This window comes from Hippoglossus hippoglossus, chromosome 14, assembly GCF_009819705.1.
Source record: "Hippoglossus hippoglossus isolate fHipHip1 chromosome 14, fHipHip1.pri, whole genome shotgun sequence".
In the NCBI taxonomy this organism is placed as follows: domain Eukaryota; kingdom Metazoa; phylum Chordata; class Actinopteri; order Pleuronectiformes; family Pleuronectidae; genus Hippoglossus; species Hippoglossus hippoglossus.
Window position 1 is genome coordinate 10442337 of NC_047164.1, and position 18683 is coordinate 10461019.

The window sequence follows — 18683 nt, forward strand, 5'->3', positions numbered from 1 at the left end:
TCCCTGGGGCCCTGCTTGGTCGAGCAGTGGCAGAGCTGGCGCGAGGCCCTTGGGGCTTTGCTGGCCCCACCTGCATTTTGATGTAATGAGACCAGATGGGCTCAGGAATGGACTGGACGCATTAAAAGCAGCAAGGGGCTCTAAAATATAAACAACCCTGAATGTTTCAGCTCCGCACAAGTCAAGGGAAGATGAAGAGCAAGACAGACGTATATAAAAGTAAAACCTCCATGTTGTATGAATTTATTTTTTAAACAGAGTGGAAAAGAGCTAAAAAAAAATGTGCGAGAGAACGAGACACACCCAAACGTGATCACACGCAAAGAACATCTGCAGTTTTACCGACACAAAGAATCTTGAAAACATGAACTCACAGAGACACTAATGACAATGAAAGTGAAGCCAGGAATATTACGGGAATGTTAACAACTTCGCCATTTCACGATGCCAAGCAAAACTCAATAAAACCGACCAACACCACTGAGCTCATTCCAACACAATCAGCGCAGGAAATTTTCTCTGTAGACTAACTTCCACAGTGGCTGGAGCCCCGCGGGTTTCCCAGACGTGTCCAGTGTTTAACCAGCCTGTTTGGTTTAAAGGAGACTCGGGGCGAGCAGCAGTTTCACCAAGAAAGACAGAGCGACTCAGCAGCAACAAAGCAAGTGCATCTTCCAACCACCCCCACACCGGTGACCTTCAAACCTGAGGGGAGGATGAAAGATGATCACTTTGTCATCACTCGTCACAGCAGGTTGACATTATTATGACACAGCATTCGTATGAGTCACACCCATGACTTGCCCACTGCATGATGAGCGCAACCTTAGCCTTAACCTGATTGTGCACGGTGACGTTAGCGTAACTTGAGTAATGGCCGAGCATGACGAGCACAATCTGACAAAGATGATAGCAGCAAGGACACCACTGATATCAAGTCATCGCTAATGGAAAACAGAGAGTGGTATTATGTGAATTATGAGTATCCACTTTGCTCTGAGCTAGTGTTAGCTCATCATGGTCATCGTGACTACATCACAAGCTTTCCATATCTAGTTAAAATAACAGAAATAAACATAAAAATTGAATTTTCAAGAAAGTGTCCAAGCAAAAGTATTCAGATTCCCTCCTCAGCAGATGGACACACACAAGGTCACATCCAGCACACATAAGGTACTAGTAAGCATTTAGTGTGGGAACCTGTGTGCTGATAGAGGGGGTTCAGCTGTTGTCTCTGGTGGTGCTGCTGCTTCACCACAATTTTTCGAAACCCGCATCTCACTGGTTTCGAAAATTGTACCGACTGTGAGCACTACTTTGCAGTATTACGCAACTTTGTGTGCATGCATCTACTTTTTTGTGTGAGATAGTGTATATACTGTATGTGAAACTACAAATGTGTATTAAAGAGCTAAAGAAAACATCACCTAAACCCCAATGTGGACACGCAGGACATGGCTACAGTAAAGACTGGCAGGTAATGCTCAAGACCAGATTTTTGAACAGTCACAGAGAGCCTCAATATAAAGGAACTACATTAGATCTTCATTAGTTGCTTTCTTTACTAAAGCAGGTTTGCACCTTCAACTCTTGTATGTCCCAGGTTAGTCGGATCGAGGCAACACATGCGCAATGGAGGGGAAACAAGAAGCAGACGACAGACGACACAGGAAGTCAGCCAACCACAGACGTTACAGGAGATGTGGGGTTTCCCGGCATGTACCGACACTTTGGTTGCTTCAAAACAGCAGAGAGGATGCTGCTTCATGCTCTGCACATTTCCACACACAGAAAGATCGAACTGCTTTTAACAAAGAGGGCATCTCACACACACACAACAACAAAGGAACCATGACACATATTCAAAACTAAATCAGTGAGGTGTGTAAACTTCTGTGTCTATATTCACATGGTGTGCAGTGTGATGACCATCTATTAAATGCAGCACACCTCGGATCACGGAAACAGCATAACGTCATTCTTTGCTGATATTATTCCAGAGATTTACAGCCTTGACTCTCCTGTGCAGATGGCTGAGCACGCGTCATGTTAAATTAATGATCCAGGGGTGCCACGGTGTAGCCTGGCTGTAAAACCCTTCGAGCAGGTTTTCCCCTGCAAGGCAAATGAGGTGATGGGTTCATCTATCTACTACAGTATCTGCTCCCTGAGCGAGAGCGAGAGACAGTAACCCAGCGAGGCATCCGATGTCTTAATGAAGTGACTCTCTGTGTGCGTGCATTGTTCTGCATGTCTGTTTCTGGGCAGTGTGGATAAATGGGTGTGTGCATGTGTGTTCGGTATGACCTGCGGGTCATTAGTGAATCCCAGTGGTGTGTTATGGTAGTGAGAGCCCGCACAGGATCTTCTGTCTATCGCCCTGCGAGAAGTGGAATCAGGTTTCTGGATCAATGAGAATCAATCGCAAGCAGAGTCAGTGCAGACTAATATATAAAAGGAAGGAAAAGAAAATAATAAAAGAAAAAATGATCTGATGAGCGGTCGGAAAATCAAGAAAAAAATTCATCCAGTCGGTCTTTACTCATTTTGATTTGTGGGTCACAGCTGCATTGGCCTTGTCTTGTCTGTTCAACAGACACAACAGCCGTTATATCTTCTTCCTCTTTCTGCACCGATTCATAGCATCCAAAACTTCATTCACTCTGGAGCGAGCCATTAAAGAGGGAGAGAGACAGACACCAGACACCAGCGCAGAGCAGTGATAATGGATTACTGATGTTATTATGTTTCAATAAGGCCGCTGAACAACATCCTCTGATCCACAGCCACAAAATCAGTTCTCTTTGACCATCTCAGTGTGTGTGTGTGTGTGTGAGATATACATTTACAGTCTGTGTTACATGCATTAAGTCATTAGAGATGGGCAACCCCCCAAAGATGCAATAAAGGAATACAAATAATGGTTTTTTTTATGGCTTTTAAAGGGTATTTTGTTGCTGTAACCAGTTATTTGTCATGTTATATTTTTAATTACAGAAAGAAAGGATCCCTTTCATTGATAAGATGATCAATCTAATCATAAATGAATTACTTTTTCAAAGATTTATGGGAATATATATGTTTTTTTTCCAAACAACAGACAATACTTGAACAGTTTTGCAGGGATATATCTCAGCACGATTCATAAATATAGCAAATGTATGCGCCTTGAATTAAAATCTGAAAAGTCCCATCAAAAAATACTACAAGGCAAATTTCATTGATGCAAAACTGTAGTTTGGGAAAATACGAAATTTACATATCATAGGAAGCCGCAAAGAAAGGTTTCGCTGCAAAATGTTCCTTTACAAATGCTTTCCTTCACTCTTATTCTTGTTTATTCTTTAATATTTACTTGGTTGTAGCTTTGTGTTCCAATATTTCAAAGTGAACTCTTAGATCCCACTGTATATTTCTTTAAAATGTGGGGAAACTGAATGTTGGTACTATGCTTACCACCAGAGTTCACCACATGGTGAGAGAGAAATCATATCACAAAACATAATCACAAGAGGCAATGACAGTCCGATCCAAATTAGAGGGACAACCTGAAAATAAAGCCCTCAAGAGCCGTCTCATACCCGTCTCCAGGTTTAGAGTTCAAAACTTAGTCAGTTGTTGCTCTCAGCATGCATCTGTTATTTCCAGTTTGCCCCCTTCCTATCTGCCACCCACAGACTCAGCAGTGTGTGCGTCTGTGTGTCTGTGTGTGGCAGCCTCAAAATGACCCGCTTTTCCCCACACTGCCTGTTTCTAAACAACAGGTGCCTGAACCAGCAGTGACTCATATACACACATTCACACAAAAGTCGGCCGGAAAAAAGCCTGATAGACGTGGAAAAATCCAGTAAGACAACTGGGGGCAGAGGGGAGATAGACAATCTTGTGATGAAAGTTTGATTTTGTGCGTCCAGGCAGAAAGAGAAAGACCGAGAGACACAGTCATAAGTGGACGCTGAAAACTGTGTGTGTGTGTGTGTGTGTGTGGAGAGAGTGACATTGTAAAATGACAGCATAGACTTCTAATCTCTATTCTCATTCAATAGAAGAAAAGTGAGAATGCCGAGGGCCCCATTCAGTCACTTAACAATGACTAGAGTAAAGTTTCCTTTCATTCGTCCTGCTGTCCCTTCTTGCTACATTTTAACGCAGGACTATCGCAATTCTCTGCATTTCCATGGCATTTGCACTGCTCCACTTGTTTTTCTACCCGCGTCTACGGAGCACTGCTGCGCTAGCACATCGGAGTGGTTGGCCTTTTCATAATAAATGCAGTCGTCGAGAAGAATGTGGTGGGATTCGGCAATGCTGAGGGCTAGAAATGTAATTTAAAAATGTGGAACAATCACCAGGAGACTCCGGAGTCAGGTAGGGGTGGCAGAGGACACTTAAAACTCCCCTATTAAGCCCCTTTGCAACGCCCAAGGGAGCTTTGCATGAGCCGGGGAAAGTGTCTGTGTGAGCGAGGTGCTGAAGTTTGTGTGTGTGTGTGCGCTGGAACCAAAGGGTGGCTGCTGGTGATTAGTAACTGCAACTGACACACTGCTGGCCAAGTGATCCTATCAGAGGGAGGGGAAACTCGACCTCACACAAAACGACACACACACACACACACACACACACACACACACACACACACACACACACACACACACACACACACACACACACACACACACACACACACACACACACACACGATACTTTCCTCACTCAGACTTTCTTTTGAGAAATCCCACAGAATCAAGTGGTCTTACGAGAGTCTCCCTACAAAATTACCTTCATATTGTTTTTAAAATGTAGGTGACATTGTAATATGTTCTGCATTGAAACCCTCTATGAAAAAGGCAGCAGTGCTTTTTCAACCTTTTCTTCAAATATTTAATTAAACAGAAAATACACACCTTAAATAGATGTTGCACTAAATATCATAGAAAGTAGGAGGATTTGACAAATAGAAGCTGAGGACACTTTCCAACATATGTCATCCGCCACTGTTAAGACTGAAAGCATTCAATAGTCAGACTTCTGAAGAAGACCATGCATGTTCAGCAAAAGAAATCACATGTTCAGGGGGGAGCTCTATGGAAGCCTTGTTCTAAGATAATCAATTCATGTTGAAGCGCCAATTGCCCTGAACAACTGCTTTCAATATGTAAATACTACAGAGGGTTAGCTTTAGCCTCTGCTGTTTTTGTGATGGTCTTATACTCCTACCGTGTTGTAGCTGGCGGGCTCTTGGCCGTCAGTGATGAGTTCCCTCTCTCCCCGGGGGTTGACCCTCCTGAAGCGGCGTCTGGACCTCCGCTGGGACCCCTCTCTCTGCAGAAAACTGTCGTCCCCCTCACTGCCGTTATCCACCTGCAATACAGAGTCGACAGCTTCCTCAGAATAGCAGCTTCTGAGGGATTCGCAGCCACAACCGTCGGGTGTGTGGGGAGAGCTGGAGGACCGACCCTCACAGTTTGACACCTCAGAGGAGGGCTCGGAGGACCTGCGTTTTACTAATTCAGTCTTTTGAATCTTAGGAACTAAGTTCAGATTTGTACATTCCAAGTTCTGGGTCTCAGTTTCTGATTTCTGTCTCTTATAATCCAAATTCTGTGTCTTCGCTTCTGAGTTCTTTGAGTCTAAGCTGCGATCCTTGAAAGCGTTCCCTTCCTTTTTCTGTGTTTCGGCTTCATGCTCTGGACCTTCTGAGATCTGGCCCGGCTCTTCCCCAGGCTCCTGGTTGAACATCCAATTCTTCCATAACACAGAGAGCCGGTGCCAGCGGAGCACACTCATCCTGAGGCAGAGACGGCACCAGAGCAACACATAAAAGCAGGAAATACCACAAGACTGGAGGAAAAAAACTGAAAGGAAATACGCTGAAAACAAGTGCTTGGTCCAAATGTTAAAAAAAGGTCCAAAATCCTGAGGGATGCCGAAACAATTACATCCCGTGGGGCAAGAATCCAGAAAAACTAAGAAAAGAACTGAATAAATTGAGCAAACAAATGAGGACCAACATTGAGGACCGAAAAACAATGGTTTCTTCTCTGTTTTTGTCTCTGATTTGACGAGAGTTGTCTCCCTCTGAGGGCTGGAGAGTTCAAGACGGAGTTCAGCTGCTCAACACGTTGCATACTCGCAGAGTTACTCACATGATTGCCCGCTCTTTCTCTCTCGCTGTCTGACACATGCACAGAGCATACACTGAGCCCACAGTTTCCTGGAGGAAACCGTAAGTACACAAATATCCTCACAAGGCAGAGAAAAAAAAAACAGCACAGCACAGATTCCAGCCATACAATTCATAGTTATTTTGTTTTGTTACGCTCTGTTGTTGAAGGAGGAATTTGTTTTCTTTCTCAATTGCATAATGTTAAGAGAGTCAATGGTCTTATTGTGAAAATAACGACGATACCTTAAAAAATGTAAACATGTTACACAACTATTCTTTGTTATTAAAAGTGTTTTATTGGTTTTACTAAGATATAAATATGTTTTATTCTGCTTTAAACTGCCTTTTATTCTCTTATGTATAGTATGGTTTTCCTGAGGAATGTTGCATCAATAATATTTTTATACAAGTATTTTCTATATTATATATAGACGATATATAAAGGTTGCAACTCTTCCCTTTTTCTTTGTAACTTATGTTTTTTTTTTTTAAATGCATCTATTGAATTTTTTTTTGCTTTTTTGCTAGCATGTGTCAGAAGATACGAGCCAAAGGAAAGCCAATGACCTGTAGCCAGCGGTCAGTTCTCACGACAGGACCACTGACATAAATAACACTGTGTTTACAGTTAACTCAAATGGATAGGCAGGATTTTGGTGTGAAATCCTCAAACATCTCACCAGTCTTTCAGCTTCCCCCCTTTGAACTAAGAATGTGATAATGTGCATCGCGACAGACCCCTTCACAACCTCTGCTTAATGAATCTGAATAACTTCCCTCGCAAACCCAAAGCAAAGAAAACCCTTTGAAGTAACCTATCCTCCCCATCTTCTGTCATCCTACAGAGGGATTTTTTATGTATTTATTTATATATGAATATATGAACTTTCTTTGTCATGTGCTTTTGTTCTTTTTAATCCATCTTATTCCACCATGTGTTGTGCTTTGAAGCCAAAGACAAAGCGGACAGTAAAGATTCATGAAGATTGTATGAAAGCATGAGATTCCATCAACACCCTGAAGAAGGCCAAGAGCTAAAACATGTTTATTTCTCTCTGCTTCTGCGGTTTATCAATCTATCTCTCTATTAAAGACTGATATACAGTACTTATTTGTATATCTCTATTAAAGACTGATATACAGTACTTATTTGTGAGTGGTGTACTCAACAGACTGAAACTAACACAGACAACAAACTGTCAAAGTTGGCACTCAACAGCCGCAATGGGTTGATAGACTGTGTACAGAGAAACAACCTTGTGTGAGGGAGTTCTGCTGTAATATACTGAACAGAACAATTACTACATTGTGGGTAGTCTCGCTGCAATGGACTCTGAAACAACTGCATGAGGGACAGTGCAGCTATAAAACACCAAATAACAGTTGTAAAAGGGGCCGGTATTGGTATCGATGTGTCCGTCCTCGCTGCAAAAAGTGTCATCTTGCTTCCTTTTAATGAGCCTCATGAGACCGACAGCCTGAAGGTAACACACAAGAAGTTCTTGCGGGGGAAAGGTTGGAAATGTATCAGACCTTCATGTCTATCCTGTGACCATGTAACTGCGTACATGTCTCTGTGGCTGCCTGACTGGATATATAACCCCCTCTCAACCCTGTGACCACCAGTTCTCTTGTCCTCTAAGAATTCTTGCATTTATGTAAATAACTGATTGTATGAATGGAAATCAAGTTCCAGTTGGGAACGATAACCGAATGTTCCGAACCTTTTGGCATGATCGCCTCAGGGCGCAAGTCGTTAAGATTTTTCCGACAGTTGCAAATTGCCAAAGAATTTCGTCAAACTTACAACAAGAAGGAGTCATGGAGGGGGGGGATTAAACTGTCCAAAGCATGGCTTAATTTCACAAATTGATAGGACAATAGGGCTAGTTGTTATGTCAGTAAAATGGTAATTTTATGTAAGGATAGGCAGAAACGAGATCCCAGCAATGTGCTGAAACATCTTAAATTCTGGGAATGCTATGTATTTTTCCCAACCAAGCACCATGTGCTTTACTTAGGGTAAATATCAGAATGGGCTTATTTAGTGTTTGTATACATACAGGGATTTTGAGTCCAGTTTAACATTGCTCCCATTCTACTTGAGCATATATAAATAAACATACAGTTTGGAAAAATAATAACTGAACCAATAAATGAAAGAATGATACAAGATGAATAATTGAACAAGAATGGTGGATGGTCAAGACTGTACTGGCATGTGAAAGGAAAACCCTTACGGCCAGTAAGTATACAAGCTGACCCAGTAGAGCACATACCTCAACCAAGGCCCAACAGTCACCTTAATAAAACCATATTTAAATTGACTAGATCCAGTTTGTTATTTGGATCTGCTCCAAAAAGCATAGATACTCCCCTAAACATGTCTGATTTTATCCATCAAGATCCACAAATTATTCCCTTGGATATCAATGAAAATGTCAAAAACACTCCCCATTTTGCACTGTTGAAGAATGTGAAAAACAAATCCTGGATCTGCACCAAGATTTAATGGGTTCTTTCTTGGCCCATACCACATCCTTCCAACATGTTTCATGGAGATCAGTCCAGTAGTTTTTGCATAAACTACAACCTAACCTTCTTGGTGTAGTAAATAACATTAGTAACACACAGAAAGGCTTTAAAGATCTTTTTCTGTGACTAAGACAATGAAAACTACTTTGTCGCCCTTTTGTTTCAACGCGCACACTCGATTGATCAGGAATTGTTAAAGGATCGGGTCAATAAGAAAAAGTTTCCTCAGTCCATCTGAATGTGCTTGTGTGACTAACTTCTCATCTATTTATCGGTCAGTTTACATTCCTCTTTGTATATCTGATGGTTTGTCTGCAGGCCTGCATCAGCCCAGTCTGCTGACCTTCTTTTTTTCCTCTATTCATTCATTTCTCACTCCCCTCCATTCCCACCACACACACACAACCCCGCCCTGTCTGTCTATGAATGTCAATCCTGTCCATCCTGTGACCAGAGTCATGACGACAGCCACAGATCACACTCCCTCCACTATTCCCATGGCCCTGATTAGCTGATTGGCTGCAATGCAGTGTGGCTCGACCAGTCCCTCTGCTCTTGTGTGTCTGTGCTTTCACCTCAGAGTGTGTATGTGCAGGCGTGAAAGCTTCTCGTCATTTTGTGTGTTTTTCGTCCTTTCGGGGGAAAAAAGGCCTCTGTTATGTTTGTCTTTTTTCAGCTTATATCTGTCCAAGTTGACAGAGTTTGTTTTTCTGTTTACTCCAAGCTGAGTTCTGCTGAGTGATACCTCACGATCACATGCTTCCACCAGCAAGCAGCATCTAATCAGATTAATATTCATCATGCAATCACTCCTCAGCTATAATTATGAGCATGTGAATCCCATTATTTTGAACTGGCATGCCTTCACATTTAAGTTCAAATCACCTTGCATACATACTGATGCTATTTAAAACAATCACTCAGGAGAAATAAAACTCATTTGGAGGGGGTGACAACAACTGCAATAATAGTTTTCATTATGGATTTCAGTGAAAAAATAAATTGCATTCTGCCCAAAATGACATATTGTGTGTTCTGTCTGTCCACCAGTCTAAACCCTGCACTAAAGCTAATCTTGCTAAGTTAGCTAATGTTAAGTAGCCACTTTTGAGACACGTTCATATGTGAAGAACCCGCATGTTCTCCGAAAAAGCCGGAGATGTACTTGCTGTTAACTACGCATACATGTGCGCATGATGGCTGCCTCGCGTGTCCTACCTCCATTTGGAGCGTCGGTTTTGCACGTCCTCAGAAATAAAAGCTGCGCGTACGCCACATGCCATATGCACTTGACCGGAAGGGGCAGTGTAGCGGAAGTTGGGGAATGTGACCGGGTCATGGGTCAATGGGCAAAAAAAGCAGCGACAACAACGGCGGAAAGTTTTCGAAGACAGGCTTATCGACCAAGTCCGCAATTACCCGCTGACAAATATACAGATTAGTACAATTTTAGAAGTCGACGTGGAAAACCTGCAAAAGTAAATGGAAACAAGTCCGAGACCGTGACGTCCGTGCACCGCGGAGGATGTTTGAAAAACGGAGCGGGGACGGGGCCGATGGCGTGTTTTGTCCACCAATCAGACGCCTCAGCTGGCTGAGCCGTTTCATCAGTCACCAGTTCCACTGAGACCAATCTTTCACAAAAGAATACGGTAAATGTCCACCCATCGATACCGTAGTTTAGGAGCTAAAATGCTACAAATTGTACACGTGTCAGATATCAACGTTCACATTGCGTGCCAGGTGTAAACTTGAAACTGTGGTTCTAGATGTTAAATGAAGAGGACATCGGCAGCCCTTCACCGAGCCCTACTTGCGACCCGGATCCTTAACCCGGCCCGTCTACCTCAATATCTGAGCAGTCATGTGAGTCCTCCTCTGAGCCCTCTATCCAAATAAAGAAGAAGCGAGCCCAGGAGATGGATGCCGTTGACACTGCCCCCCCTCCAGAGGTTAGCAGAAATCAGAGAAGAGACGCGTGTAGGCAAGATTATATACAGCAGCTTTGGAAATGACATCACCGTGTTCCTTCAGGTGGCTGCCTCCACCTGATTCACAGAGACTGATGAAGGGAATTAAGCAGCGTGTGCAATGTTATGAACACACAGGCACTATACTAATAAGAAGAAGAAGAATATAATGTTTGTGTTATTGCACTTTCTGTTTTTTGAGAGTTTGTTCTGCCTGCCCATTTTCCAGAAGCTTCCTTGACTGTCTAAGTCAGATTCAGCACATGCAGTATTTCAACAGTTGCATACTGATAGTGTTCTTTAGTTTGTTGCTTGCTTTTGAGTCCAAAAGTCAGACACTATTGTTGTTGTTATTGTTTACGTTGTTGCCCAATCATACTGTAAACATAACAATGTTAACTGTTACAGCCTGATAAAAAATAACGACTTAGTCTTTCATTTGTTAATTTAGATTACAACATAACACATGCACATGCATATGCATTTTCGTTCTCCCAGGTGACCTACTGAATGTTTATTGAATGTGTATTTATTAGTGGTAAAGGTGCACATTTCAGGTCACAAGTACAAAGTCAAGCACTTTTTTGTTCTCAGGTGATGTACTGAATGTTTATTGTACTGTACCTGTAATGTTTACAGTAATTCAAATAAAAATGTAATAGATGTATTGCAGCATCATGCTTTTTTCACTTTAACTAAAGTGTCCAGAAGAGATCCTGGATCCAATGTGTACAAAGTAATTACAAACAGAGGTACTAATCAAGTAAATAATCAAACGTCCTGTCGGACATTCGAAAATACTGGTTTGGTTTTTCTTCATCAATTTCTCGCATTGGCAGAACGAGAGAAACATACGCCGTATTTGATTTAAGGGCCTTACAGACCATCTATGAGGGCACCGCTGTCTCTTTTTCTGACGTGATCTTAGAATTAACAAAACAGTAACCTTTCTCGAGTGTCGCCATGTTTATTGTTTACGTCATACAAATCCAGAAGTCCTATACGGTCTGATTTCTCCGGTGTTCCCTCTAGTAGTACATCGGCAAGTATGTGAACAACTACGTTCACGACGCAGCCGGTTGTCTACGCAAACGCGTGTTTAAACAGCAAGTATATCTCCAGCTTAAGGCTCCGATCAGCTGATGTATTTTATCAGTTTCTCCTTCTCCCTCCTCCGTCACCACCAACATCTTTCTACTCCTCAAGAGGACACACACAGAGAATGGTTTACTATGAATACTGATATGTTTGATCACAATGATTTCATTCCCTCAGCCACGAACACGTTTCCTTAGGCAACTGCGTCAACTGAGCTGGTTTTCCTGGAATGACCAGCGTCACATTCACACAATCATACCTAGAAGATCATCACTAGCACCACTCTCTTTGCCTGTTTCACAGAAAGGACCCAGAGGCGTGGAATGAGTGCGTTGTTGAAAGGTTGCCTCACTATTATAACCCTTTTTCATTATGGGGGAAATTATGTTGCAATGTCCCTGAAACTGTTGGGGTGGGGTTTTCAGCCTCCACTGCTGTTGACTGGTCAAACACAAACCTCACGACTGACAATGCGAGTACACACACATGACATTACTGGAAGTTCAGCATTGATGTTTAAGCCAAAGAATTTCATCAAGTCATGACAATGACATTCTTTCTGTGTCACAGTCCTTTAGACGTGATATTCATGCAATGAGCACAGAAGACTATTGGTTCCTGAGTTTTAATGCAGCAGATTTTGGTTTCCTGGGACTGTGTGATCCAAGGCTGTCATTGGTTGATGGTTCTGTTCAAGACCTTTATGCTTTTAATCTTTAGGCTACTAGTTCCACATTATTTAATTGCTTAATTGTCTGTCCTTTGTTTTATCTTTCTTTACATGACAGTTACATCAGAACTAGATTGTGGAAACCTGACCTGAACCAATCAGCATCAGCACCTGACACTACCCGAAGAGTCGGGCTGGGTTCCAACACAAAAAAAACAGAACACGAACCCTTTTAATAGCTCTTTTCTCTTGGGCTCTGTCGGGTTTGGACAGAAAATTGCGGTCTAAGCCACTCTCTAATGAGAACATCAATGTGAATTAAACCGGCAAGCAGTGTTGAAAAGGCCCCTGCACCACCGTGCAATGTCGAGGGTACGGGCAGGACGTGGGTCGACACAGCTTAATGCTGTCACTGCCATCGAAAACAGTGTGCCAACCAATAAGATATCATTATTTGCTTGTGTGGGTGACAGTAGACCTGATGCTTATTGTGTATCAATTCCTGTTTCCACTATATGGAGCTACAGAGCATCCACCAAACATGCATTTCGTTGCAGTAAAAAAACAGACCATGAAAATTTCATGTACATGGAATGATGGATGTGACATGACACAGTAGGTGGCGCTATTACTGAGTCTTGGTATGTTTCTTCTTGAGCAACAAGCTGACGTCAACTTGTCACAGAATAATTTATTACAGTGGTGGTTCGCTCCAAGCACAGCTCATTCTCTGAAAACAGTCAACTATATTCTGGCTGATTTATAGTCTGGTTAAAATGCTATATAAATAAAAAAAGTATATTAAACTTTAGAGTCTTTTATTTTCTAAATCCCCCTAGCTGGAATATTGCCACTATAAGTAAAATTATTTTGCTACAAATTCCCAGGCTGCCAATGAGCTTCATTTAAATATGAATTTGAGGACAGAGACGCAAAGCATGTGGAGTGAAAGAGGGGGACACAGACTGAAAGGCCAGAGATGAGGGAGACAGAGAAGAAGAGAGATGAAAGAAAGAGGAGAAAAGGGATGAAAAGGAGGGGAGAAAAAAATCTAGCACAGACATCAAATGAAGACGGATAAAATGAATAAAATCAAAAGGGAGAGGTAGAAGAGGTGGGAGGATAAAAAGGGAGGTGATTGGGAAGGAGACAAAGACAGAGAGAGTGTTTCTACTCACCACAATCATTTCTGACGGCTCCAAAGTGATGCATTCACAGCCTCGTCTGCCGCCCAGCTGCTTGCCAAAACTGTAGAGAACGCACACAAAAACACACATAGAATAAGTGTTAAATCAGACACAACAAGCCCTGTACGTTAAGAAATAAGACGGACGCAGTCAATCACACTCGCACGCCCCCACAGATGAACACCAGCATGTACTCGCTATTGAGTTACAACAACTACATACATCCAAAACAAAAGTGAGATGTGCAAGTGTTAAATGTGAAATAACAACAGGGATGTGTAGATCATGTAGATACTGTACGTCTTTACATCAAATGAGATGTAACATGTTTGGTGTTCTGTGTACAACTAGGTATCAGAGTTCCTGATGTAAATGTCAAGAGAAGCGTTGGCTCCGAATTAAAATGAGTCAAGAAATCAGTCAGTCCACTTTTCCTCCTCACACATGACAAAAACAATTACTGAGAATGAATATGAGATAAAGCAGATGACGAATACCCTGTGTTATACATGGTTAATACAGATTTTGAGTATATTTAACTTTGATCCTTCAGACCAGAATGTTCTCAACCTTCGTCTGTTATCGGTCGTAAACCCTATAAAAATAAATTGAGCAAATAACCTCATAAAACAGACATCCTCGCAAATTAAAGGGGCAATCGCTTTAATAACCGTTGCAGATAACACATTTTTAAAGTGCCCTCAAGAGATGCTTTTGTAAAAGTAATTCTTCCAATATTTCATGCAGAAGTTTAAATGTTTAGCACCATATTATACAATATATCATACTTTATATCCGTATAGTCCTGTGAGGCTGAGTGAGAGACATTGAGTCTATTGACAATGGCAAGAGAAGAGAGGATGTATGAAACAGAAACCGAAGACTGAGCTCCGGCATAGAACCGCCTCTGTAGGTATTAGAGCAGTGCAGCTGGTCCAGTAGTTTGTGGTGAAGGTCTAACCACTGCAAGACTGTGGATCAATAAGGCTTTGTGGTTGACACCTCAACATGACTGTACACAGAGACAAGAAACAAGAATCACTGCTCAACTAACCTTGATGGCCATGAGTTGATGTAAATTCCTTTGAGTTAAAAGGTGTTATATGTAAGTTATCTCTTCCACCAAACGTGGTGTCTTTCTTCAGTCTTTGTTGCATTAATAAGAAAAGAGGTTACAATAGGTCCTTTGAATATTACTTATTTAGGACAGGCTGGACTCTTCAGTGACCTGAAAACGACGAGATGGTCCGACCAGGCCGAGGCTAGTTGGTTAGCATGTGATATATACTGTAGATATTAAGAGCATTGCTTCCGACTGCTTCCAGAATCCAGAATTTTTTGAGAAGGGCTGTATGTGAGAATTCAAACGTGCATGACATCTTCAAGCCAAATTTCAAGATTATGTCCGAGTAAGCTCATTTGAGAATACACCGGGAACGTTTCTGGAAATTTCACAGCGAGCAAATTGGGCATGTTGAAGGCGTTTCTAACACACGATGGATGCGAAACTTGAAGACTACAAATGTCTCAGGATGAAGAAGAGGTGTCATACACGTAGGAGAAGCGGATGTCAACTTTTCGAGAGCTTTTGGTGATAAGGGCCGACGTCGATGTTGATGGGCTGTGAACAAAACCAGTTTGTTTTCCACAGTGAAATCTATACATCACGTCCTGTCTTCTGCATCCTCTACCCAGGTGTCACCCCTCCTCTGAATGTTCTGGAAACGTTCATGTTGTTTGAACATGTCTGACTCAGACGTTATCCTGCTGCGTTCTTCATATGTGAAAATGTCCAGACTCTTTCTGGAGTTCACGTCTGAGAACAGCTTTAGTTTGCAGACCTCACAGGTTCAGCTGCTGTCTGCTGGCTGTTGTTCGTCTCTGATGAGCGGTAGGAGAGCAGCTGATGCGGTGGTGAGACCACGCGGCTCAGTCTGCTCTTTTCTCGTCACATGGGGATTCTGCATGACGTCTTGGATCACTCTGAGATTGTGTATGCTGACGCTCAACTTTTGTTCTCTGTCAGCCAATCTCTATATACAGCCTCACTAGTATGTAGCATACAGAGGAAAAACCATTTGGCTGAATTCTAAATAGATTGTTGATCAAATGTTGATTAGTTTAAATGCGTCGTGATTTCCTTTCCTAAATGGTAAGCATTTGACCTTTACACATAATGATCTCTTCAGAACTCAAAGTACTTGTGTGCTGCTTCTGTACAACTTATTTTTACCAAAACAAATTGAAGTAAATTCAAGAGTACCAAATAGAGCTGCGACTCACAATTACTTACAACTATGATCACTTACTTTTGATCAACTTACTTTTAATCTATTGCTTAATGAAGTAAATGTCCATTATAAGAGGCACAAGGTGATGTCTTCAATTTGCCAATTTTGGCCAAATAAAAGGTTAAAAATCCGAAATTAACCAAAGGTAATAGCAGACAATTCTGATATATAAGAAGTTTCGTTTAAAAATAGACTTGAACATCTAATCGATTATCGTAAAAGTAACTGATCATTGTCAGTGTGATGCATTAAGGGTCTCACCGGACAGTACAGCTACAGAACTAAATGCACATCTACATACATTTCAAACACCTTAAAAACATGGTGTTTTAAATGTATTTGAATTTCCAGACACCTCTGAATGTTTTCTCCCACTCTGAGTGTCTGTGTTTATGCATATGGTAATTATATATGTCTGTTTCCCATGAACTAAGTGTCAGAGTGTGAGAGATACCCCGTGTGAACAACTTTACCAGTGTGTGCGTGTGTGTGTGCAAGGTGTGTGTAAGGTGTGTGTAAGGTGTGTGTGCGTGTGGGGTGATCCCAAGAACAGACTGGTCTGTGGACACGTCTCCCTTTGGCATTGCTAAAAGTGGCGACTCAGCATTGTTTAAGGACTGGAGGAGCGGCTGGTTTTAATTATGGAAGCGTGCTGAGCGAGGAGAGAGCAAACTTTCACTCACACACCCCCCCTTCCGATGACTCTCACACGGTGCCTCCTTCCCTATATGGTTGTTTTTGCCCTTCGCTTCTTTTTCTCTTCCAATTCCATGCCATCATTCCCTTCAATCTCGTTTTGTTGTCGCCTAACCCTACACTATTTTTCTTTTTTCATTGATTAATTGTAATTTCTCCTTTCTGTTGTTCTTTTTCTTCCTTTCTCCATGTCCTGTCCACTTAACCTTGCTCACCTTTTACATTAAATGTTCTGCTTTTCTGTTGTCTTGCCCTCTCTCCTCATATCATATTCCATTCCCTTTCATCCTTTCCTTTCTGTCTCTCGTCTTACTGATGGCCTTTCCTCTCTCTGAGCCAAAATAAAGAAGCAGTAGCAACCTTTCATCTCATCAAATCCTTAATCACACATTCACACCGGTGCAGACACTGTTCTGACAATGTCAACTTCTTGTTCGAGGACTCGGATGGAAGTCTGTCTTCATAATGTGTGACAAAAAAATTATGAACATAAGCCGTTTTTCCTCAGACAGAAGAAAGCTTGTGAAATAAATCGCGTGGTGCCTCACACTGATTTCGTTGAAAAGAAGGGGGATATCCAGAAACACTATAACTCTATAAACTGATTCTGCAGGTGAACATGAAGAATCTGTAGGTGAGGGGCACGATTTTGGGTCCGGATTTCTTCAGGTTTGCGTTTCAACTGTAGTTCGATCAATCACCTTTGAGAAGGTTTTGGTGGCCCACAGTTAAGTGTGGAGGGCAATCCAAAATGTTAGCAGAAAATTAGCTAAAATGTCACCGGTCACTGTTTGTGTTTTGTGAGAGAAACGTTACACTTGTGTAGACTTGTTGAACAGTGTAAGGAAAACCTAAGACCGGATATCTGCTGTCTACACCTCAAGCCCCAAAATATTGGCCGTTGAGTTATGCCACACCAACTCGGACACATTGTGCATCCACGTCCCAAGACTTCCTGAACGAGGGGGCAGAGGTTCACCTTAGAGCATCCGTCCTTGTCGATAGAGCATTACTGCTTCTTGGCAACACTGTTAAAGCTCAAAGGATTACAGCAGGTATTTTACAGTAAACTAAATTATTCAGTAAATGTAAAACATATTATAGGTTTCCCTTTTCATAAAGTGCTATGTTTAGGTGAATCCAGGGACAGTAAAAGGTATTAAGCCTTATAAATTGATTTTTCTTATTTCGTTGTATAGCGCCGACAGAGGCAAAAAAAGCATTTAAACCTCAAGTACCTTAAATGAGGTGAATGGGTTTAAACACAATAATTATACCTTTGATACAAGGTAATTGCTTTTTAATCGTGGGATATTTTATTGCCCTCTATCTCTTAGGAAATTCCTGCCTCCCTACATTGAGGTCAGAGGCTTGTGTCAGCTGCAGAAAACATTCCTGGAGCTGCGAAGAGGTTTACTGTCATCTGTCAGTGACACTTAAGTGAGGAAGATACGAGCAAACACATGGGCCCAAGCAGCAGGTCCAACAGTTAGAATTCCCCACATTTTTACACCACAGGGTTCGTGTGACATTTGATTGTCTTGTCATTTGTGAAATGACCCGTTACCTCTTTTTATGTTGGGGTTGATTGGTCGAATTATCAATTTTCTTCAAATATTATGAGCTTTGATCAGAAAACCAACCTGAGAGACTGAATACATCAAACAAAATATATATACTATCTATATGCCAGCTCCCGGCAGAGCACCAACACCAGGCGTGGTTTTTAAGGGGTTCCGGGGAGGAATGCAGTCTGCTGGGCTCCGAGTTCTCTCAGAGCCCTTAGCCTGGAGGTCAGCCCGACTCTGACAGATCTCTCCACACTCCACTGAGGCGAGACGCATGGTCCCTGTCAGCGCAGCACAAAGCCTGCCAAGACTGTCTCCGCCTGTATGTGAGTCCATGTGTATGTGTTTACTTCTACCTTTGTGAGGACCAGTTTGAGTGTTAGACTTTAGGAGACTTGGTTTGAGGGTTCAGGTTAGAATTGGGTTTGGGTTTAGGTTAGGCACTTAGTCGTGACAAGTGCAGTGCCTGTTCTAAGCATGCCTGTTTGAAATTGGCCTTTTG

General features: G+C 42.1%; 1 protein-coding gene across 12 annotated transcripts in view; it reads right to left on the reverse strand.

Moving 5' to 3' along the window:
* The window catches only part of rapgef6 (Rap guanine nucleotide exchange factor (GEF) 6), a 137328-nt gene that overhangs the window by 76714 nt on the left and 41931 nt on the right, over positions 1 to 18683 (reverse strand). For 11 of the 12 annotated variants that reach the window (XM_034607675.1, XM_034607673.1, XM_034607672.1 and 8 more), the window contains 2 exons: positions 13618 to 13687; positions 5218 to 5361 (listed from right to left, as the gene is read on the reverse strand). In XM_034607675.1, the coding sequence (XP_034463566.1) occupies positions 5218 to 5361; positions 13618 to 13687 (214 nt within the window). Of the gene's footprint in view, positions 1 to 5217; positions 5788 to 13617; positions 13688 to 18683 lie in introns of those variants that run through there. The other variant, XM_034607670.1, reaches the window with a different exon arrangement.